Source organism: Biomphalaria glabrata, chromosome 16 (genome assembly GCF_947242115.1).
Source record: "Biomphalaria glabrata chromosome 16, xgBioGlab47.1, whole genome shotgun sequence".
Taxonomy (NCBI): domain Eukaryota; kingdom Metazoa; phylum Mollusca; class Gastropoda; family Planorbidae; genus Biomphalaria; species Biomphalaria glabrata.
In genome coordinates, this window is record NC_074726.1 from 8,776,458 (window position 1) to 8,801,170 (window position 24,713).

At 38.0% G+C, this 24,713-nt stretch overlaps 2 protein-coding genes across 2 annotated transcripts in view; both read left to right on the forward strand.

The window, feature by feature from the left end:
- Positions 1 to 24,713, forward strand: part of LOC106079447 (allatotropins-like) — a 145,953-nt gene that overhangs the window by 70,582 nt on the left and 50,658 nt on the right. The gene's annotated exons all lie outside the window — the stretch shown is intronic.
- LOC129923429 (uncharacterized) lies at positions 11,328 to 11,732 on the forward strand. The gene has a single exon (XM_056014329.1). The coding sequence runs from the start codon at positions 11,328 to 11,330 to the stop codon at positions 11,730 to 11,732; it is 405 nt and encodes a 134-aa protein (XP_055870304.1).

Genomic DNA, 24,713 nt, shown 5'->3' on the forward strand with positions numbered 1-24,713 from the left:
GTCACCCTTGTAACTTATATACACATGCATTATGACAGACATTCTCGTAGTTTCATCAGAAACTCTACAGCCAAATACAACCGCTAAACTTTCAAGGATGTTTCCTTGGAAACACACATATACACATCATAACATTAATATAAAATAGTTATTATTTTGTCAATAGCGTATATAGACTATTACTGTAGCCTTATTTATTAAACACTGTTAATATTTGATACCAACTTAACAATATAAACAAAAATTACTTTTTCTAGAAGCCATAGAGCTAAGAAAAATTGATTTTAACGTTGGGAAAGAAGCACATAAATTATGTGATTTTACAATAACACAACTTGTCAATATTGTCGTATTATGTACAACATATCAACCTAAAAGCTTGCTATTTTACAGAGCGTTGTCTGTCTGTCAGTCTGTCTGTCAGGGATAATTCTTTTACGTTGTTTTTTTCCCTCCGTTTCCCATTCTCGGATCGAGTTCAAATTTCTCACAATTATTTATAGTCAACGACAATCTGCCGGTCCCAAGCCCGGGGTGAGAAAGGAGGAGGGTTTGGCGTGGGGCTAGCGACTCCACCCTGTAAAACCACAATTGCTACAGAAACTGCAAACTTGGTACTTGGGCTTTGCCGATGACGTTGCACTACTCGGGGCTACAAGTAAATAGTTACAAGAAACGACGGAGAGCCTAGATAGAAAGGCACCCAAAAATAGGCCTACGCATAAACTTGGATAAGACTAGGAGAGTCAAAGCTTGAAGAGTTGGACAGGTTCACTTACCTTGGCAGCATCATAAGAAATGATGAGGATGCCTACCATGGTGTAGCGTGCCGAATAGGAAAGGCAGGGGGCATTTTCCAAAAGTTGCAGCCTATCTGTACTCGAGACATGGAAGTCTTCTGTCAAAATTGAGAAAAGACCAAATGTGGCTCAACAAAAATGGCTGGGACGGATTTTGGGAGTCAGTTTTTCATATCGAATCTCAAACAAGGAAATACTTTGCCGAACTGGGAGTCGAACACTTAGTGAGGTTGTGACAGAGTGTCGCATGAGGTTTGCAGCACATGTTCTCCGACACATACCAAGAGTTGCGATGACATGGAGGCCAATACGAGGAAAGCGCAAACAGGGGCGTCCTCGTATAACTTGGCGCCACACCTTCATGGAGAACCTCAAAACAGTGGACACCAGATGGCAGGAGGCTTCACACATTACCAATGACAGATCTTTATGGAGACAGCTTGCCGCCCAATGCGCCGAACGGCGTGGGAAGACCAAAGTCAAAGTCTAAGTACGACGACAATACGTGAATCAAAAAATAAAATTAACCAATTAGTTAATCAATTAGTGATAATTAATTATTTTTTGTATATAGGAAAAGGTAGATAAACCTTGCAATATTGTACTGATTTTGCCCTGCTTTCTCTTTATAATTTTTTTAAAAGAATTTTTCTTATTTAAAAAAAATGTATTTCTAGTTATCAAAATCTCCCCATACGACTTGTTTTTAGGACTTGAATCTTTTTTTTTTGTTTTGTTTTTGCAACCTTAGTTTAAAATATTAAATTTGCTAACGCACCTAAACTCTGCTCGCCTAAACTCTATGTGTCAAAATGTCATTGCAATGAAAAAAAAAATCGAAGCGGTTGAAGTGTGAGCTAGTTCATCAGAGACGAGTTAACAAGGTACTTCTGATACAGTCTGCACACACACAAAAAGATTTTAATTTGCCCCAGACTTTGAATAATACCACAAAGGCGGCTGCTGCTGCTGCTGTTCAATTAATTTAATTTAAAAAAAAAGTGAAGAAAATGTGCCCAGGAGGTGAGCTCCTCCAACCTCCCACCTCCCCTTCTTCTTTATGTTTGAACGTCCTCTCTGCAAGTTCTTTGTGTCGTGTACGTTAAACTGCGCATGGGATTGAAGACACACACGAGACACTCATCCCCTGTCTCATCTATTTTTTTTTTTTGCTTTTTTGTTTTTTTTTAAACGAAATAAAGTTTTTAAATGAATGCTGGCTATTGCCAAACAAGTGCATAGTCCCCTCATTGGTAAGTTACTTTCATATATGCACTGTTAGTTTCATACACAATTTTAATGGCATGCATGTGCGTGTGTGCGTTTCGATAACAAAACCATAGGCTGAGAACTTTTGGGCATCCAAACGATTATCGAAACTATTCTGAGCGACAAATTCTCCAACTTCAAAAAGAATCCAAAATGTTGGTTTTAAAGGCTTGACACAAATACGATTTGCTGATAACTACAGAATATTTACAAAGCTTTTATCAACTCACTCTGTCTGTCTGTCTGGTAGAAATAGTACACGATATTTTTCTCCAGAACTCAATCTCAGATGAGGTTGGAATTTTGCGCAAGTATTTCTTGTTCGAGACAAAACAATAATCAATAAGAAAAAATTACCAATCATTTAATTAACAATTGGTAATTAATTATTTTGTTTGGTATCGAACAAGGGAAAGAAATTGTACTTGACTGACTCCTACAAGTTTGAAACTAACAATGGATAACTATTTTTTTCTTTTATACTTTGAAAATTTATGACGGTTAAACGTTTAAAGTAAAGTCCAATTAGCTAGAAGCTCTTTTCTACAAGGTATACATTGAAAGATCAAATATCAAACAAGTTTCTAGGAACATCGTTAGCGTTTTCAAGAACCCACCCACCCTTTGACCACACAAGTTCCACTCCGAAAGTTTGAATTGATTTGAGGTATTATAAAAATACATTATATTTTATGGGTCAAATGTCTTATGACTTCGGCTGGACGATTCTCCCTCTAAATGTACCCTCCTCACAACGTATGTAGGCATGTAAAAGTTTGTGAATTTATCAGCAAATAAAAGGACACAAACGAACAAAACTGAAGCCCAAATTTGTAATACTTATAGTCTGGAAGTTGGGAAATTCCCAAAGAGTGTTAAAGTCATTCAGGAGTACAAGTTGACATTAATGCCATTGATGACGAAATAATATTTTTCATGACGTTCCACTGATCCAATTTCAGGGGGGGGGGGGGGGGCGGGGAATTCCCAGGCTGCGCGAGGTATTTGTGAGAATCCAATACTTTCGCAAGCACCACGTGCCACAGACATGTGATTAACTTGTCTTGTCAATGCTGAGTATCTTACTGAAAACTTGGGACTTGATTCCAAATGAATTTGTATTGGTGGAGACTTTTATTTTCTAAGCTTTCTTCCTCTCCTGACAATTTGGGCGTCAACATTTTCTTCCGCCAACATTTGGTATACGCCTTTGTGAAAACTTTTGAAATTCTCATACATTAAGTAAAACATTCCAGTTCTCACTTCAATTGTAATGGTCTATATTTAACAAGTAATCATGGCCTATCTATCTATCTATCTATCTATCTATCTGTCTGTCTGTCTGTCTGTCTGTTTGTCTGTCTATCTATCTATCTATCTATCTATCTATCTATCTATCTATCTATCTATCTATCTATCTATCTATCTATCTATCTATCTATCTGTCTGTCTGTATGTCTGTCTGTCTATCTGTCTGTCTATTTATCTATCTATCTATCTATGTATCTATCTATCTATTTATCTATCTATCTATCTATTTATCTATCATCTATCTATCTATCTATCTATCTATCTATCTATCTATCTATCTATCTATCTATCTATCTATTTATCTATCTATCTGTCTGTCTGTCTGTCTGTCTATCTTTCTATCTATCTATCTATCTATATTGATACTTTTTTTTCACACAATATTTTTATGACTTATTGACTTAATCCTTTTGACAGTGGTGCGAAGGGCCGCGAATGTACTTAGCAATCGGACACATGGATCTGAGCAATTATTCTCGGATCCATGTCCATCCCGCCCTGGTCATTACTTCTTGCTTTACTCTTCTCCTGTATTTTTTGCTTTGTTCTCCCCCTAACTTTTTCGCCCTTGTGGTTTTCTTTGCACTGCCTGTTTTGTAATATATTGTACTATATCCTGTTGTTATCCGCAGTAGCCACAAGAGTTTCCATATGTCCCTATGTCTTTGTATTTCTTGCTCTACTGGTGTTTGCTGCAAAATAGAGTTATAAAACATATTGCTGTTTAAGTATCTTTTATTAATTTGGACGTAGCAATTAAAGAATGTAACAAATATGAAGTTGACATCGTTTTTTTTTACGCTCTGGGTTATAGGTTAGGCCATGCCCACTAGCGCTACTTTCATCAAAAGTCAGAGTAAACAGAAAGCTTTTACAGCTAATCTGAAGTGGAAGCCTTCAATACCTAACTAATGATTCAGATTCGTACAATTACTGCTACTAGTAATAACATTGGAAATGTCTTCGATTCGTAAGATTAAGGATAAGAAAAATCATCTGAAGAAACACACGCACACACAAATACACACACGCGTATTGTATTGGAAGCACAGTTATCCTTCCTTTCCCGCCATATATCACGTGACCTAGATGGCTGATTTTTTAAAAAAAATATGCAAAGAGGGAAAAAAAAACAATAGGCGAAAAGAAACAGAATTGAGAGTATCGATTAAACTAGACTCCAGCATCCTTGGGTCCTTGACAAAACTGTAAAGTAAACAAAGAAGACAAAACAAACACCGCCACCCCCTTTCTCCCTCCACTTCTCTGTTGAGTCGTTCTAAGCCTCATGTCCCAGTGGTGCCTTTGTGGATATTTCTTTCTTCTTTGATTGTCCGATGGACACGCCCACTGAAACCGACAGGACAAGATTAAAATGACCCTGGAGAAGTTCAATGTTCCGGGGTACTTTAAATTTATAGACGATGTAGAAGATGTGTTAGATTAGCCTCTTGGCGAGGGAGCTAGTCGTAAGGGTGGATATAGAAATTTAAGATACTCGATTTACCGTAGACATTTATATACAGATTTTAAGATATTTAGACCTACCCTCTGGTAGATTTTTACTGCACTATATACGAATTTGTTCTTTCTGTAAGCGAGAGAGAAAGGAAGAGAGAGGGAGAGAGTTGGGAAGAGAGATAAGTAGAGGGGGGGGAGAGAGAAAAGAGATGGTTAGAGAAGAGGAGAGAGGTACAGAAAAAAAAAATCGGAGATAGAAAAGAAAAAAGAAAAAAGAGGTAGAGGTAGATAGATATAAAGGTAGAAAAACGGAGAGAAGGGGAGAGAGAGGAAGAGTGATGTAATGACCAGGGATGAAGTGACCGGGGATGAAGTGACCGGGGATGAAATGACCGGGGATGAAATGACCGGGGGATGAAGTGACCGGGGATGAAATGACCGGGGATGAAATGACCGGGGATGAAATGACCGGGTATGAAGTGGCCGGGGATGAAATGACCGGGGATGAAATGGCCGGAGATGAAGTGACCGGGGATGAAATGACCGGGGATGAAATGACCGGAGATGAAGTGACCGGGGATGAAATGAGCGGGGATGAAATGACCGGGGATGAAATGACCGGAAATGAAATGACCAGGGGATGAAGTGACCGGAAATGAAATGACCGGTCACCTTTTAGCTGATTTCACGTTTCGTTCACTTAGGGCGCTTAGCTCCCACTTTATATACAGTCTGTATGTATCTATGGAAAAGCTTTTTTTTTTTTTAAACGCTCAAGCATATAAAAAAAATATATGAAAAAACGATACTTACACGGAGAGAAATAAACGAAACAAATACAACGTGAGAGGAAAAAAAAAAGTATGTGTTTGTTTATAAAACAATGAAGTGCAATTCAGCTATGTGGAAACTGAATATTGTGCTCAATTTTTTTTGTTTTATCAGGTTTAAAGCAGTAGAATATCAAACTGCGCTCAGCAGGAAGACAATGCACTATGTTTGGGTTGGACACTAAATAATAATAAAAATAGTTTGTTTAAGGTTTAAATAAAACAAAAAAGCATATTGTATTAAAATAAACAAAGAAAAAAAAAGTTTTAATGGAAGTTGTAAATGAAATACAAACCGAAAGACAAAGTATCTGAGAAACGCCAGAGGTTTATAAAAGCGGAAAATAAAAGCGCGAGTCTGTTTTTTTAACGCGTACAATACTAACAAAGATAAATGACAAATAAGAATATTTTTATTTTTAACGCTATACAAACAACGTTAGCTAATAATGGTCGTTGGTTTAAAGCTCCAAAAAGCTGGTACACCTAAACCGATGTAGGCGTATTTAAGCGAGACCAATCGTTATAGAATCACTGAACACTGACCTGCGACCTAGCTAACGTCGGACCTGTGACGTGGCAACGAGCTATTGGTCACAGGTAGCGACGTCTAAAAAAAAAAAAAAAAAACTCCCTTCACTCTCACAGACTTGATTTTATATATAAAAGGCAAGGTCCCTGAACTACTGATATATCATTAATTCTCCCTCTTACCGTGGATGAAACTATGCGAACTATTTAACCAGTTATTACTTTCTGTATGCCTGTAACTACTAAACACCTTTCACGAGCAAAACCCAAGCGGTTACATTTGATCGAAAACGATTCTTTATTCGCTATTTCGATACAGCATTTCTAAGTTTATCCGCCATATTTAGAAATGACATATTTACATTTTCATTTAGATTTTCTGAGTAGTTTCCACAGATTCTAAACTGTTCTAATCTCCCTGTTAGCTCAGACGGTAGAGTGTCGGACTCAACATCAGTAGGTCAGTGGTTCAAATCATTAACAGCAAGCTATTCTTTTTTTCTTATTTTTACATATTTTTTTTTAAATAATGTTTTTAGCAAAATTTAAAAATTACATAAAATTTAAAACAGAATTTATAGCCTCGACCCTAAGAAACGTTGTAACCCTTGATAAAACATATCATAGACTACAATACACTGGCCAGACGTGGGGTGGTAACACTCGGACAGTTGTAATGAAAGGGAAAAAAAGTAAGGGCGAAGCATACGGCCAAAGTAGTATGTGAACATTTACAGAATCTATATATATATAATTCTCTTCATGGCTCAAGAGTTTGGACACCAAGTAATGGAAAGATCACTCTTTTATTTCTGCAAGTCCGAGGGACTAGAGTTACCCCACGCAATTTTAGAGGCGAAAAAAAAGTGTGTGTGTGTGTGTGTGGGGGGGAGAACAAGTAGTATTCACCTTTCCCTAAATAGCAGGGCCGGACTTAACCATTGTAGACCCAATGCGAAACAGATTTCGCGGTGCCCATTTTGGGTAGGGATACGGTTAATAAGTGAAAATTAAGATATTTATTCGAAAATATATTCGTCTTTGCATTTTATTCATTCTTTACTACGTACAGAATTACTTTACGAGCCTTGCATGTAGCGAAGTCATACATTATATCATAAGAATTCTGTTTCCTACATAGATCACGCTCAATAGCAAGAATTACCAAATGTTTTAATCTATCTACGAGAATTGTTGACCTTAAGTAATTCTTCATTAGTTTGAGGTGCGAGAAGCTTCTTTCACTAGATTCCACAATTACGGGTATTGCTTAATGCCTTTTTTTTTTTTTTACCGCGCGTAGGATTGGTGTTTTCCAAATTGAATGACACCCCAAAATGACAATTTTGTCTATATATTACAGAAGATTTGTATGAGCTTTCTAAAGATTTTAATAATTTCCGGAGATTTCCAGGACTTTTTCGTATATTTTGCAACTTCAGGAGATTTCCAGGAGTTCCTGGTAAATAAGGAGGCAGAGGGAAATTTTTTTATAAGTTATAAAATGTTTTAATTTAATAATTTATACACCTAGAATAAGCGCGGGTCCTATGAAAGTGCGGTGACCACTGCGATTGCATAGGTTGCAGTGGCCTAAGGCCGGCCCTGCTAAAATAGCTACGCCTCCGGTCGACTAGAGCAATATACAAATAAACAATGTACAGCCTTGGAACTAATCAGAGGGGGGAAGCTGGTGGGTAATGCTAGTATTAAATATGAAGTTAACGGGGTATCTAGACTATGATATATAAATATTTTTACATTACAGATCAAAGTATAGTATAATCTTGGTCAATTCAATATCTCTGTTTTGAATGACATGTGAGTAGATGTAAAACGTAATGTATGAACACATCTGACCCACAGAGGTCACCCTGAGTTAAGTGTGTAACTAACTCCATCTGTCAACTTTTTATTAACATATTTTTTTTTTTGTATTAGAGATATCGGATTATTCAATAGATTTTTTTTTTCTGTTGCTGGCATGGGCGTAGCCAGGATTTTTTTTCGGGGGGGGGGGTTTAGGGGGGGGGATTTTTTTCTCCCCCCCCCCCCCCGCGCGAATTTTTTTTTTATATGTATTTATGTGTGTGTGTGTGTGTACGTAATCTTTATTGCATTCTGACCCTTCATTCTTTCGGAAGACGTTTATTGTGCCCTAGAATAGGTTCTTCCATGAGTTAGTGGAAAAATTGTAGATTCCCCGCCAATACTAGCAAGGGGGTCTGGAGCTCCCCAGCGCGGGGCGAAGCCCCGCCGCCCGCCAAGCACTATTTCTGGTATTGAAAGCCAACAAAATGCATATTCTGAGGTATCTACAGTGCATTTTCCTGCTATTAAAAAGTTTTATTTCAAAAACCTAATGTGCTATTCTTACTGACTTAGACCCTCCCGCGCCGTTTGGCGCTTTTGCCGTCAAGCTGCCATTACTAGCAATGGGGTCTGGGGAGCGCTAGCGCGGGGCGAAGCCCCGCCGCCAAGCACTATTTCTGGTATTGAAAGCCAACAAAATGCATATTCTGAGGTATCTACTGTGCATTTTCCTGCTATTAAAAAGTTTTATTTCAAAAACCTAATGTGCTATTCTTACTGACTTAGACCCTACCGCGCCGTTCGGAGCATTTGACGTCAAGCTGTTTCCATAAAATCTTTCACTGGTAATGTCTGAAGCCTCTTCCCACCTGCCATGAGGACCTCAATGAATGAGTGGCGTCAAGTTGTACTAGGATATCATTGCAACTCTTCTTATGCGTAATTCATTTTGTCGGAGAACATGTCCCGCAAACCCCATGCGTCGCTCTCTCACAATCTTACTAAAGGGTCGACTCCCAGTTCGGCATAGGATTTCCTTGATTTAAACCCGATCTCTATAACTGACTCCTAAAATCTGTCTTAGCCATCTTAGTGTTTTTCAATTTCGGCAGATGACTATTCACTGCAGTTTATTAAGGGAGCCCTGCCACTGGTAAAAATGTGTAACCACTCTTGAATACGCTCTTGGAATTAAGTGACTGTAGTTTGCTTTAGATGTTATATCGAAAAGAGAAGTTTTATCGTCAAAATCATCTGTTTGGGGTTTTCCACCTCAAACTGCTCTGTTAGGGGGATCTTAAACTCAAAACCATCTGGAGGGGTTTTAAACTTTAAACAAACGCCATCTGTAGAAGAGGGGTTTAAACTCAAAACCCCCGAATGGATTGGCTACGCTCAAATAATTTTAGTGTGTAGTTTGCTTTTTTTTATATTGAAGAGGTATTTTTAGCATTAAACCCCTCTGAATGGGGGTTTAAACTCAAAACCCCTTTTGGCAACGCTCATAGCATTTTGAGTGCGTAATTTGCTTTTTTTCTTACACTGAAGATTTATTTTTTAGCCTCAAACCCCCCTAACGAGGGTTTAAACTCAAAACCTCTTTGGCTGCGTTAATAGATTTTAGTGTGAGTAATTTGCTTTTATCTATATTGAAGAGGTACTTTTTAGCTTCAAACTCCACTGGAGGGGAGTTTAAACTCAAAACCCCTTTGACTACACTCAAAACATTTTGAGTGTATAATTTGCTTTGTTTTTATTATTAAAGAGGTATTTTTTACCTTCAAACCCCGCTGAAGTGGGGTTTAAACTCAAATCTGAGTCAAAATCCATTTAGCTACGCTCATAACATTTTGAGTGCGTAATTAACTTTTTTTTTATATTGAAGAGGGGGTTTATCGTAAATTTTGGAGGGGGTTTTAAAATCAAAATCTCCCTTAACTGTGATATTGGAATTAGGGGATTTTCGTTTGCATTTTGTTTTGTTTTATAGAAGAAGGGGGGGGGGTTAACTGCAAAAACCCCAAGTAGGGGGTTTAAAACTCAAAACCCCTAGTAGGGGGTTTTAAACTCAAAACCCCTGTTAGGGGTTTTTAAACTCGAACCCCCCTGGTAGGGGTTTCAAACTCAAAACCCCATTGGTTGTGCTGGTGCAATTGATGGTTTAGTATTAAAATCTCACCTAAAATAAACAAAATCAAAGCAAAAAATCATTCACTAAATTCCGAAAGGGGGGGGGGATTTCATTTCGGGGGGGGGGGGTTTGAACCCCAAAACCCCCCCCTGGCTACGCCCATGGTTGCTGGATTATGTTACTATTGCTGCATAATTTAGTAAACAAATAGGATTGACACAGGAACGAATAGTGTCTTTGGACTATCTGAGACCGCGTGATGGTTTCGTTTTACTCTCCTGAGTGCTAGATTTGTTTGTCGGTGAAGTCAGAGCCACTGCATGCAGAAATCTTTCTGGGTTTGGTGTTGGGTGTGTGAGCTGGACGGCGGAGAGGAAGGAAGAGGAAGGGTAGGACGTGTGTGTGTGTGTGTGAGAGAGAGAGAGAGAGAGAGAGAGAGAGAGAGAGAGAGAGAGAGTATGAAGAAACAAGAGAGAATGATCATGAGACAATAAGAGAAAGTTTTGAATTGGAGAAAGAGATATAGCATTACATGACATTAATAAAGAATTATTTCTATCTATCTATCTATCTATCTATCTATCTATCTATCTATCTATCTATCTATCTATCTATCTATCTATCTATCTATCTATCTTCGAGTCCGAAGATTAGTGAGAAATGCAGCATTTCCCGTGCCTGCGCAGCCCCAGCTGTGACCTACATATTTTGCCACATCCAAGTCAAGCATAACCATTGTCCACAGATGGTCAATTTAGATTTTCTTTTCGCCGCCTGCGTCTGTCCTCGGCAGCGGATTTTCTTTTGGTCTCCCTTGTGTATCCCGCGGCATTTTTGATTGACCTCCAGCTGTCTCGTCCTGAAGCCGCATGCAACCAGGTGCTCTCTTCTACGTCACCTATAGCAAGTTGGAGCCTAAGCTGGTCTTATACATATATATATATATAAACAAAACAAACGAAACAAACGAAAACAAAATGTAGAGGGAGGAAATAGATGCATTAAAGAAAGAGATAAATGAGAGACACAGAAAAATGAGAGACACAGAGAAATGAGAGACACAGAGAAATGAGAGACACTGAGAAATGAGAGACACTGAGAAATGAGAGACACTGAGAGATGAGAGACACTGAGAGATGAGAGACACAACCCCGTCCACCTCTCAACACGCCGCCTCTGTCAATGTCTCCACCCTTGCCACCTCTCAACACGCCGTCTCTGTCAATGTCTCCACCCCTGCCACCTCTCAACACGCCGTCTCTGTCAATGTTTCCATCCCTGCCACCTTTCAACACGCCGCCTCTGTCTATGTCTCCACCCCTGCCACCTCTCAACACGCCGCCTCTGTCAATGTTTCCTTCCCTGCCAACTCTCAACACGCCGCCTCTGTCAATGTCTCCACCCCTGCCACCTCTCAACACGCCACCTCTGTCAATGTTTCCTTCCCTGCCACCTCTCAACACGCCGCCTCTGTCAATGTTTCCTTCCCTGCCACCTCTCAACACGCCGCCTCTGTCAATGTCTCCACCCCTGCCACCTCTCAACACGCCGCCTCTGTCAACGTTTGAAGTTTGCTCTCCCCGCTAACCACATTGCCTTAAGGCGAGTACTTATCAAAATTACTCACCCAAACAATAAAGCTCCCGGTGCTCCTACCACGGACCGACTCACAGCTCGTCTCCCACCGCCGTGTGGGAAAAGAAATAAAGCGCTAACAAAATAACTCTGATGTTCATACGCTTTACGTGGTGTGGTGGGGCGTAAGGGGGAGTAAAGAGAAGAAGGGCTTTTTTTTTTCCGGCCTCCGCAGCTTGCGATTATTAAGTAAGAACTAACTCACACCAAGGTAACGTAACTCTGTATGATAATCGGAAAAAAAAGAAAAGGAAAACATTCCGGTTACCTCCCTCTTTTTCTTTTTTTTTTAACTGTAGAAAGGGTAGAGAACTCGATTGATTATGCAAAACGTCGTCAATAGTAGTATTTCGCCACTTAAAGAGGGCGCAGTGTTAGTGTGGTTCTAAAAAAATTGTGGGCAGACACTTTAGCGGGTTATGGAGCATTACTATTGATCTGTATGGCTTAGGGTTCAGATCCAGTCACACCTTTAGCTCTTTGTTAAGTTAAATCATAAGCCATGCGTTGAATGTAGTATAGAGATGTAGACTCATGTACCTAATCCAACCACGCATCATGGGAATGACATGAAAATTTGAATCCATTTGTTAGGAAGAGTTATACAACATGAGCTCCAAGTGCTCTTTCTTCCATAATCTTTTTTAGCATGGAAAGGGTTGCCTTAATCAGCCTGAAAAAAAAACAACGAATTTCGAAAGTTAAAGCTTTAATTAACGCGCACGACTAGATTAACACATGTCACATGGATACGCTTGGACGTAATTATATTCTCATTAAACGAACGTCTGTAATTTATAAGACAAAAGCTCATTTTAGGAATGCAATTAACTCAAGTTTATGATCAAATATCTATAGGCTTTCTGAATCAGTGTCGATATGTACATAAAGTTAATACAATCATTGACAATCATAAGATGTTAATGGATTCTAAATTATCTTTCTGATCATACAAGTCTACTGTTCTTGATATATTAGTTTTTACTCATGTCTGTGTTCCTTCTTTCAACTACTACCATCTTCATTTAAAGAAAAAACTGCACATCCCAGCCGTTCTTCTACAAACAGCGATTACATCATGTTAGTCAAAGTGCTTGTATTGCATCAGTCAACATTCATAGGTACACTCCGTAGCACCATAGATATGATGATTAATATCACAATTAGCGCTGCCTTGTTTTAAAGACAAACAACACTTAGGCAGCACTTTAGCCGGTAAAGAAAAGGTGATTTTACATACAAGTCTCTCATTTGGCCAGCCATTATATAACGAATTGTGACCATCTAGTGAAGATATCAAGGACTTGCATAAATTACTAGCGATAAATGTCTCTGGCCTTGAACCTTGCGTCCTTATCTCAATCCCTAAGCCAGTCATGTCCAAGACTCTCCCCCACCACCCACCGATAAAAAGTAATCTTTTTTTTTATGACAATTAGCTCGTAAGTATGGGCCCTTAACTCACGAATAGCTACCTCATCACCAAAGTTGTCGGCCATTCTGTCGCTCTTAGTTCAGCGGGAGGAACTCATACAGTAACTCACGCAAACAAAGCGCACGCGCACACACACACAGACAAAAAGGCGTATAATATTGCCTGCGGCAATGGGACCTGAACATTATCACGTGTGAATCAATAAACGATCAGGTTCGATATGCAGGTGAGGTCAGAGAATGACTACCCTACTGGTCATGGGTTGCTAACCAGGGTCTGAACCGATAGGAAGCTGAGTGTTGTCCCCATAGCACGTCATGACATGTATTTATTTGGTTCTTATATTTTGTTAAAGCCCCTTCCCCTCCCTTTTTTCGAAAGGGAAATGGCCGCTATCAAATGTGTGTTGTCTGTCTGTCGATTCGTCCGTCCAGTTTAGATTCAGAAAACTAGTACAAAATATTGAAAATTCGAGATCATAATTTAGATTTTTTTTTAAATTCTGATGCAACTGCTACTTTTGCTTTTAAAAACGAAAATTTTAATGTTTTAAAATAAACTATGCAAGCATTTATTTTTAAATGCACCATTCTTAAAACTATTCACTATTAATAATTTAAAAAAAAGTGAAATGGAAATAGAAATCACTCACAATAACCAGGGAGCCAAACTTTCAGTATATTTTTCTTTTATTTTCTAAAATATTGCTTTAAAAACATTTGTATCACTAATTATGACTAAATATTTTCAGTCATACTGGCAACTTACATATGAAATAAATGTTTACTTTTGTTTTAAAATAGAATGAATACAGTTAGTATGTATGATTTATGTAAAGTGTAGTTTATAACAACAGTTTAAGTACTGGTACTACAACAGAGGTACATTGTGCCGTGTATAGAATATTCATACACCCCTTAACCATACAGAGAAATTATACTTCTAAGGCTTTAAATGAGAGATTGGCACTATAGAAAACGGGTACACATGCATTCAAACAAAAGTAAGGCCAGGTTTACATTGAACCATTTCTTCTTAGCTTTCAGTTCATCGACTACATATAATAATAATGTAATAACAATAACATTTATACATCTCTGTACACTCCGTACAATACCATGGTATCGGCAACACTTTTTGATATGTACATGTCTCTTCCTTTGTATCGGTGGGATTGCAATTGTAGTTGTTGATAGTTTCTGATATTCATGCTGAAAATATTGAAATATGCCTTTTACCTGCCTGAGTAGACCACTTCTGGGGCCGATTTGAAGTTTGTGTCTCTACACAAACTGTCGTTTGTGTCTCTACACAAACTGTCTTTGTAACCTTGCTGTATATTATATTTCTTTTAAATTGTTTCTTTTGCGTGTTAAACTTAGACATACCAACGGGTATTTAGCGGTCTCTGTAGGGAAAAAATGTTTTTGATTTTGTGTTAACTGTTGTTCTTTTTTCACCTTCACATGTCCCATGGGCTTGGAAACCGTCGGGGCACCACACGTAATCTGTCGCCCTTCTTTCTCCATTCCTTGCCATTCGCCTTGGATAGAACTCTCACCATGACAGGCCCGTCCATTCTTGTTTTTTTTTGTTATCTTCTCATCGTTTTCTCTGTCTGCCTCTTCTTCTTTGGCTTGGTACTGTTCCCCGAAGGAAAGTCTCTGCGAGTCCTGAGTAGCTTGTGATAGGGCCATAAAATTTAATTTTTCTTTTTTTTTTGGCGATTGCTAGCTGGTCAACGTGCTATTATCATTGTGATCTTGTTTCTAATTTTGTTTGTTTGTGATGCGGTCTTTATAGGTGGTATATAGGATACTTCTAAAGCATCTCAGTTCCATTGCTAGGATCCTCCTGTCTAGTCTCTGCTGTTAGCCTTCAAGGTTCGCGAGCATACATAGAAAGTCGACATGACTAAGGTGCGCGTAAGTTTTAGACAAACTTAAAACGATATTAAAAATCCAATTTTACTATATATATATTTTAAGCGCGCTCAGAAAAGTGCAACGACCTTTTTCCCCGTCTTTCTGAAAGTAGTGTTCACACACAAGGGCTTAAATGTTGTCATTCATCTCTTTGTCTATATGTGAACAAAAAATCATTCAATGTTTTCACTGGTCATTACCAGAAAAAAAAAAGGAAAAGACTCTAGAGATTGGAACGCTGGGAAGAAAAAAGGAAAAGACTCTAGAGATTGGAACGCTGGGAAGAAAAAAGGAAAAGACTCTAGAGATTGGAACGCTGGGAAGAAAAAAGGAAAAGACTCTAGAGATTGGAACGCTGGGAAGAAAAAAGGAAAAGACTCTAGAGATTGGAACGCTGGGAAGAAAAAAAGATGGAAACAAAGGATGAGAATCTAAAACAGTTGTTCACAAGAAATGACTCAAATGTGACGAAATGTTTCAACAGACTATGCAGCCCGTGTCACTTGCGATCATTTAATGTTTTGTTTGTAAAATGTTTGACATGTTTCGGTTGTTCCTTCAGAGTTGAAGATAGTTTACTTCCTAATCCAAACCTCCCGAAGGACGACGGGGGATGTGAGCGGCAGGGGCGGACTGGCTATATGGGCAAACGGGCAAATGCCCGGTGGGTCGGTACCAAATGGGCCGGTCTGGTCGCGACCAAAGAAAAAAAAATTCAATGCAGACACCTTTTTAAAAAATATGACAACATCAAGACACAAAGTTGTTGTTTTTTTTTAAATTATTATTACAATTAATTGTGTTTGAAATTCATCAAGAATAAAATTTAAGAATTACACTATACACTGTACGTATTATCATTTGTAAAACGTTAGACCGTACTTTCTGCTATGCACGAGCGGCATGGCCTTTAACACTGCTTTGATGTCTTCGAGACTGTGTTTGGCCTGATCATTTTGCTGGTCGGCATGGGCCTTTGATGGCACTACTATTTTTGTTTTGCTCCTTCCCTCACCCGTTTTATAATGGTTCCATTGAAAGTTAACGAAAAAGAGGGATGGGAGAAAACATTGATATAACGCGGCAAAAGGGGAGACAATTAGCTCTTTAACAAAACTTAATAGAAGTTAACTTAAACACATACACACAACCTCGAAATTGCAAACCACCCAACTTAGTCATAACTCAATATGGGTAAAAAGTTCTACTTTCTGCTATTTGAAAAGAAAAAGTAAGTTTCTTGTTGTTTATTTGTAATAACATAGATCTAAGAATACTACACTCAAGGCTTACAAAAATAATATTATTTAATTAAAACATAAATCTAGATCTAAATCAATTCTATACCGTTATGTTTAATGGCAAACTTATGCTTAGTATAAAGTCATTAATAATTAAAATTATTACAATAATTACAATAATTTATATAGCGCTGTCACATCCGATATTTAATGAAAGTAGATTTAGAATCATTTATATTTTAAATAATACTAGTCGTAGCACACGCCGCTATTTTGCAGGGCCGGCCTTAGGCTACTGCAACCTATGCGATCGCAGTGGGGCCCGCACTTTCATAGGACCCGCTCAAATTCAAGGTGTATATATCTTTATTAAATTAAACAATTTTGTAACAAAACAGATTTCCAGCGCCCTCCTGTCGAGCTCCTGGAAATCTCCCGAAATCTCAAAATATACGAAAAATCCTTAAAATATACGGCATTATGCATCAGCCGTAATTGTGTAATCCGGTGAAAGAAGCTTCTCGCGCCTCGTAAAGTAATTCTGTACGTAGTTTTTACAAAATATATTCATATACAAATCGCATTTTTGAGAATGTACTAGGACGAAGCAAGAGCTTTTCACATTTAGAAGTACCTCTCTAACCATTCTGCTTTCTTTTATTTTTTAAAGGAATATATATAGATCTCTCTCTCTCTGTCTCTCTCTCTCTCTCCATCGTAGTTCGATTATGATCACTTTGTCATCCAGGGGGCTGAGGGCTTTGCACTGGGGTTTTATGTCTCCTCGTGTGGCTGGTGAGACCTATGTGAGCCTGGAATGTTCGGCCTCACACTAGGCAGGTTATTCCAGCTGGAACTAGTGTCATTGGCCTTGCTTTTCTTCTCTGGAGTTTTTCTTCTGCCAGCTTTGTTCTCTTTTCCTCAGCAACCTGTGCGTCGGTTTTCACAGCGCGACGTCATGATGCTCTGTCATGTGCCTCTGTCTCCCAGGTGGCTGGGTCTATGCTGAACGCCTTCAGAGAAATTTTGAGGGTGTCCCTGAAGCGCTTTCTTTGACAACCTTGCGAGCGCTTTCCTTCGCTTAGTTGGCCATACAAGAGTCGTTTAGGATTGCGGTGGTCTTCCATTCAGCATACTTGTCCTGCCCATCGCAGCTGGGACTGCATCAGGATTGTGTGGATGCTTTGCAGACCCGCTCTTTGAAGGACTTCAGTATCTGGTATTTTGTCTTGCCATTTGACATTCAATATTTTTTACAGACATGTCATGTGGAAGTGATTCAGTTTCTTTGCATGTTAACTATACACTATCCATGTTTCTGAGGCATAGAGCAATGTAGAGGAGGATGACGGCTCGATAGACCCCTAGTTTTGTATTTGTGGTGATACCACTTTAAAGGAATGGGTTGCCTGAGTCAACCAGGAAAACCAATGATTTAACATATTTTAAGTCACAGATCAACATGCATGACTAGATTAACACGTAAGGACCTAACTATTTTATTTTTTTTGAAGAAACGTCTGTAATCTATAAGTAATACCAAAAAGTTTGAAATTCATTAAGGCTGCTATTGTAGTGTTTATAGTTTTCAGACTACATACATGTATAAATAGAATACATTATGTAAGCCTACGAAAGCATGCATCCAGTTTTCGATGCGTTATCAAACTTTATATATTTTGAATAGAATTAGGCTTACACCTATGATAAAACACTTGGGCGTAGCCGAGAGGGGAGGAGTTCAAACCATCACTGGCCTCAGATCTCATTGTCTGAAAGGGAAACTTTACTTACTTGTCCAGTGCAGCCAACTTAAGCAAACTACAGTCACAAAAAGGGGGGTTGTGGTTTCCCTCCCCCCTCCAATACAAAACTAAAGCATTTTACCATTTTCTACCAGTCGCTGGACTCCAGTGAAAAGAAGATTTTGTTTTTGATTTTTTTAGCGGAAGAGTAGCAGGCTAATTGCACTGTAGATACCTCAAAATATGCATTTTTTAAAGCTTAAAATAACGGAAATAATGCTTGGATCCTGGGCTTCGCAGCGCTCCTCAGACTCCCAAGTTGTCCCTTGGCGGTGTGTACTGCCTTTCACTAATAGGAAGAGAGTATTCTAGGGTAGAAAAAACGTTTAAAAGAATGAAAGATAAAAATGTAATGAGGATTAATTACATATACACACACTAATATATATAGGTTAAAATCCCCCCCACCCCACCGAAAATATATGATATGCCATTTGTGGGCCGGTTTATATGGTAATGCCCGGGCCGATTTTGATACCCAGTCCGCCCCTGGTGAGCGGGCAGGGTTTGAACCCTCGACTATCGATAAATCCGAACGACAGTCCAGCGCGCAAACCGCACGACCAGGCAGCCATTTAATGTGTGGCCTCTTCCATATTGTTTATGGTGGAAATTTGTAACTATTGTCTTACATGATTTCACTACTCAAGAACCTTAACATAATGAAAGCGGGAATCGCCAAAAACTAAATATAGCAGTCTAGAAGATGGTTAGTTTTCGCGTTACTTCCGGGTAGGACATGTTTAAATAATTTATAAAAGAAAAACGTTTTAGGGTGTTCAGAGTTTAATGGTGAACGAAATTATGTATTAATAAATATATTTATATTTTTACATTAAACTTTTGAACTATTGTTTTAATTATATTAAACCCTTAAAGTGCTGAGCTGTTTTAAAATGCATGCGTATAAAATGGAATTACAATTCTGATGTTTAGAGGCTAAAGTACCACACGCGTTGTAAGGGTTAATTAAACATTAAAAGTAGCTATTACAAATCAATGTTATATAATTTTAGCATCATTTTAATGGCCGCAAAGAACATGCTTCTTTACCTAGTTTGAAATGCGAGCAATACAGTTTCCAGGCAACAAACATAAACGACTTCTGACACCTAAGATTGGCGCCATTTTACGCCCCACTTCCCTCTCTCACTATAATAATTATAGTGTAATAAAATATAATAATAATTTTATTTATAAAGCGCTGTTAACAAACAATATATTGATAAAGAATCTCAACATGAGGGTGATTCAGGTGTTTTTGTTTGTATTATTGTAATGTAATGACACCATAATCACAGAACTAATTGGCTTTTTTGTATGGCGAATCACTTAGTCACGGAGCGGTCAAACTTTGTCATTCCTCTCCCCTCCCCTAATCTTTATTTGTCATGCGCCCAAACATGTTGGACAGACGAATAATAACACATACACACAAAATCCAAAACCTTTGCGGAAATGACTCGCGTTTGCAAGCCGTTCCATCTGGATGAGTAGATTTTTTTTTTTCGGAATTCCCTAAATAAATTATGAGCGCTAATGATGAGAGTTACGCTCTGTTGGACACCGGTGATAGGACCGGGCAGTTGCGTGTCTGCGTGCGGTTATTGTCCTGCAAATGAGCTTTGATTGTTATGATTTCAGAGAAACTGAAGGGTCTCAGTAAAAGGGTAAAGTTGGCGGCGTTTAATATCAGAAATCTGTAGGGGCGGCACTCGTAACAGATCGTAAACCAGTGCCAACTACGAAGTTCAGATTGGTCATAGACAAACTTGTAAAGCTCATTACAACACTCCTTCTTCTGCACTTGAAAATTTTTTTCACATTAAGGAATTGTCTTCGATTCTGAAGATTAACTCTTTCTCTCCGTAATTATTTACCACATTCTGGTGGAATCAACGCTGGTATCGTCAGTTAGGAAAGAAAGAGTTAAGGATGAGTGTAGTATGACTTATGACTATGACTACGCTGAACAAGTTGAGGTCTGCATATTTTATCACATCTAAAAGGCCTGGGTATATTTAGGTTTTCTTTTTGTCGTCTGCTCTTGTCGAAGGCAAGAGCTTTTCTTTGGGTCTTTATGCGTATTCTAAAATAGCCCTCGAGACATCACATATTATCTTCTGCCAGATTATTTTGACATATATATATATATATATATTTATTCTTATAGTGGTAATGCTGAGATGGACAACTGTAGTCAAACTGAATTTCCATTTGTTTGGTGCTATATTATTTTCTTATCTTATCTTATCTTATCTTATAAGTGTAATAGTTAAGACCTACTTTTGCAAAGTAGACTAGAAAAAAACAGACACATTGGCAATAATTGGCCTCATATTTTTTTAAATCAACCGTCTATCATACGTCCTCTGTGTTACCGGAACCCCATTTTAAACTAAAAAATTTTCGGTTTTCTGTCTGTCTCTGTGTTTGTCAGTGTGTATGTATTTTCATATCCGCTTTTCGTGTTCATCTGCATGTGTGTATGAATCAATGTATATATGAGTATCTTTCTCGCTTTCAATTTCTTTAACGCTATCCTTGTTGTTTTTTGTTCTTTTAAAACAATAAATATTTTATTTCTTATAGTTTGACACTTCTTCTTTACTTTATGTCTACAAGATGTAGATTTGTATTAAATTTTCCCCTTAGATTCATTAACACTGCGCATATACAAGTAGAACTTATAACGAGTCGTGCTTCTAATTTCCTGTTTGTTATCGCTTTGACATTTAGTAAAATATATAGATCTAGGCCATGTTTCAATTGCGATTAGATTCTACTTCAAATAGCATAGAACTCTGGTGTAATCTACGTTTGAAAATGATTTCTTGTGGTCAATCTAACCGCCCAGTCCTATATTAAGAGAGTCGTTGATTTCTGCAGGGGTTATGTTGTATCTGAAGGTTTGTTCAGAGTCATTTAAGAAAGAATTGGCCCCTGATCAGTGCATATGTTAAGTACGAGGGCCTCTCGTCCAGTTCGTCCAAACAGAAGTGTCTCATCTATTTATCTCTCTATCTCTCTATCTATCTCTCTATCTATCTCTCTATCTATCTTTCTATCTATCTATCTCTCTCTCTCTCTCTCTATCTATCTATCTCTCTATCTATATCTCTATCTATCTCTCTATCTATCTATCTCTTTCTCTCTCTCTCTCTCTATCTATCTATCTATCTATCTATCTATCTATCTATCTATCTATCTATCTATCTATCTATGTATCTATCTATCTATCTATCTATCTCTATCTCTCTCTCTCTCTCTCTATCTATCTATCTATCTATCTATCTATCTATCTATCTATCTATCTATCTATCTATCTATCTATCTATCTATCTATCTATCTATCTATCTATCTATCTATCTAATCTAATCTAATCTAATCTAATCTAATCTAATCTATCTAGATATCTAGCAATCTAATATATTTATCTCTCATCTATCTATTTTATTATCTTACATAAACATTATTTAAGCGATATAAAATTATATTTCTCCACATCACTATTATAAAAATGCTCAACCTTTTCAAGTCCAGTTTTAACAGACTCAGCCTGGAGTGCCATTTAGCCCACAACGATAATGGTTTGATGTAACAAGTTATTTGTATTGGGCGTACTGTTGATCTTTTAAAGACAACTGTATTCAGCAAGGAATTTTAGTATTAAACCTGAATTATATCCAAATATCCAATTCGTGTCACAGATATATTTCTTTATTGGTATAAAATATAAATTGAGTAAAGAAATTTCTAAAAAAAAAAGTATATTTTTAAAGCCCAACTTATGGTTTACTGGTCATTTACGTCACGTGAAAAGTTGCCCACGAGGCTTTGTTCTCAGTACAAGATAACGCCTCAGAGGCTCAGTTCCATTGAACTCAACTTATTTTGCAGTTATGCTGCCCGTGAGCCGCTAGTCTGGAATGTCTATTGCCCCCAGAACGAACAGGTTGGGTACCTGTGCTATAAGACAAAGGGATGTGATTTTTTTGCACCCAACTTAACGCGCCGACACCGATATATCACACAGTTGTTCCGTTAATGCTTAATAAGAGTTTCTACAGAAGAAGGAGAGTGACATTGATCTTAGCGTTTTAATGTCACGTGACTGCCTCTTGGCATGTTCTGTTGACCCCTTGAACGTACTTGCCCTGTTGTCTGCCTATCAACCAACTTCTGGAACGGCAGATCAAAGGCTAGGCAAGAATTGGTTTATTTTATCCATAGTTTCTTGGTTGCTACATGGGAAACAAGCTCAAAGGTTATAATCGTTTTTTTCTTTCTGTGGCGGAAGTTTTTGTGTTTTTGTTAATTGGAGATTTTCAAACATGGCGGAAAAACTATAAATAGCAAGATTTTTGGGGTATCCGGTGTACAAAATAAAAATAAAAAAGTTGATATGCCATGTGTTTTTTTTTTAAAGATATGCGATAACTTTTTGTGCACATTCTAGCACCAAAGATTCAAGCAAATGCGATTGGTAATTGTGCTGGCCACATGACACCATCGTTAGCCGTGGGCCACAGAAACAGATTACCTTTACATCTGCCCTATAGATCGAAAGTTCTGGATGGCGAACTTGAATTTTTTATTTAAAAAAGAAAAAAATGTTGCTATCAGAAGAACTGCAGTAAAGGTTGTAGCTATATTTAGCACGCTTCAGAACAGGGTAACATTGAATCTTAAATGACGTGACAGACTGACGTACAGGTTTTACGAAACATTACATTATGTGGCCATTTCAGGGGGGGGGGGGGTCTCTAAAACTATCCAAAATGAGTTAACTGTTTTCAACATTTAAACGTTTTACATAAATAAAAAAAAATATATCCAATGATAGTAAATATTTCTTTTCTCAGTTTAAATGTTGTGACATTTAAACAAGCTTGTTTTTTAATAAATGAGACTTCTGTTTTTATCCTGTTTGTATGTGTGTCTTGACCCTGTATAGATGTATTTGTATGTGTGTGTGTGTGTGTTTGTAAAAAAGAAAAGGGAGGGGGTGTTTTCAAAAGAAAATTTTCACGTTTCTGTATTTTCTTCTTATTTTATTTTGTAACATACAATAACATGTACTCTTAAGTTTTGGTGTTGCAGAAAACAAAAGTGTCGGCAAAATAAAAAGAGGTTTCTATCTTTTTAATTGCCCCGTTTTAAGTGACACTCAAAATGTGTGTTTAACTAATGTTAAATTAGTTTTTAATGAGCATAATTTAATGTCTCAGCCTCCTTGTCTGTCTTTCTGTCTTTGTCTCAGTCTCTCTGTCTCTCTATCTTTCTGTCTTTGTCTCAGTCTCTCTGTCTCTCTATCTCCCTGTCTTTGTCTCAGTCTCTCTGTCTCTCTATCTCCCTGTCTTTGTCTCAGTCTCTCTGTCTCTCTATCTCCCTGTTTTTATGCCTCTTTCTGTTTTTTTTTCTTTTTTCTTTGTCTCTCTCTCTCTCTCGTTCTGCAGCTCTGTATCCCTCTCTGTCTCTCTTTGTTCATTTCATTGTCTTTCTGTCTCTTTTTATTAGTCACTATCTGTATGTCTCTCTCTCGGTCTCTCTTTATCTGTCACTATCTGTGTGTCTCTCTCTCTGTCTCTCTTTATCTGTCACTATCTGTATGTCTCTCTCTCTGTCTGTCTCTTTTTATCTGTCACTATCTGTGTGTCTCTCTTTCTGTCTCTCTTTATCTGTCACTATCTGTATGTCTCTCTCTCTGTCTGTCTCTTTTTATCTGTCACTATCTGTGTGTCTCTGTCTGTCTCTCTTTATCTGTCAATATCTGTGTGTCTCTGTCTGTCTCTCTTTATCTGCCACTATCTGTGTGTCTCTCTCTGTCTCTTTTTATCTGTCACTATCTGTGTGTCTCTCTCTGTCTGTCTCTCTTTATCTATCACTATCTGTGTGTGTCTCTCTCTGTGTCTCTCTTTATCTGTCACTATCTGTGTGTCTCACTCTCTTTCTCTCATTCACTCTCCCTTCATTGTTTTTCTATGTCTTTTTCATTGTTTCTCTCTTTCTTTTTTGTCTTTGAATGTCTGTCTATCTTTCTCTCTCTTTCTCTGTCGTCTCCCATTTTGCTCCGTCAATATTTCCCTCAGTCTCTCTATGTCAATCTCTCAGCTTCTCCGTCTCTCTCTCTCTCACTCTCTGTAATATCAGCATATCGTTTTTGTTTGTTAGATTGTATACTATCAAATAGTCCATACATCTATTTTATGCCCCAGGAACACTCTGTTCTATAACGCACACTGCCAATTAATTCACTCGCCAAGATTAAAGCCGCCATCAAAGGGTCTCTTACACCTCCCTTTCTCTTTGTATGAGCAATGTCCTTTTTTTTTTCATTATCCAACAGATTGTTTGTTGGATGACCAATCCACTATTTTTGTCCAACAGTTTACTCATTGTGTTCCTTTTTTAAATAGGGGGGTGACATTAGCTTCTTTCCAGTCTTTTGGTACTCTGCCCTGGTTAAGCGATGCCTGAAAGAGTATTTTGAACACTGGGGCTAGCTCATTGCTTAATTCTTTGA

Excerpts from the sequence above, each read along its gene's own strand:
- LOC129923429 (XM_056014329.1), top strand. The coding sequence starts at position 11,328 with ATGTCTCCACCCTTGCCACCTCTCAACACGCCGTCTCTGTCAATGTCT.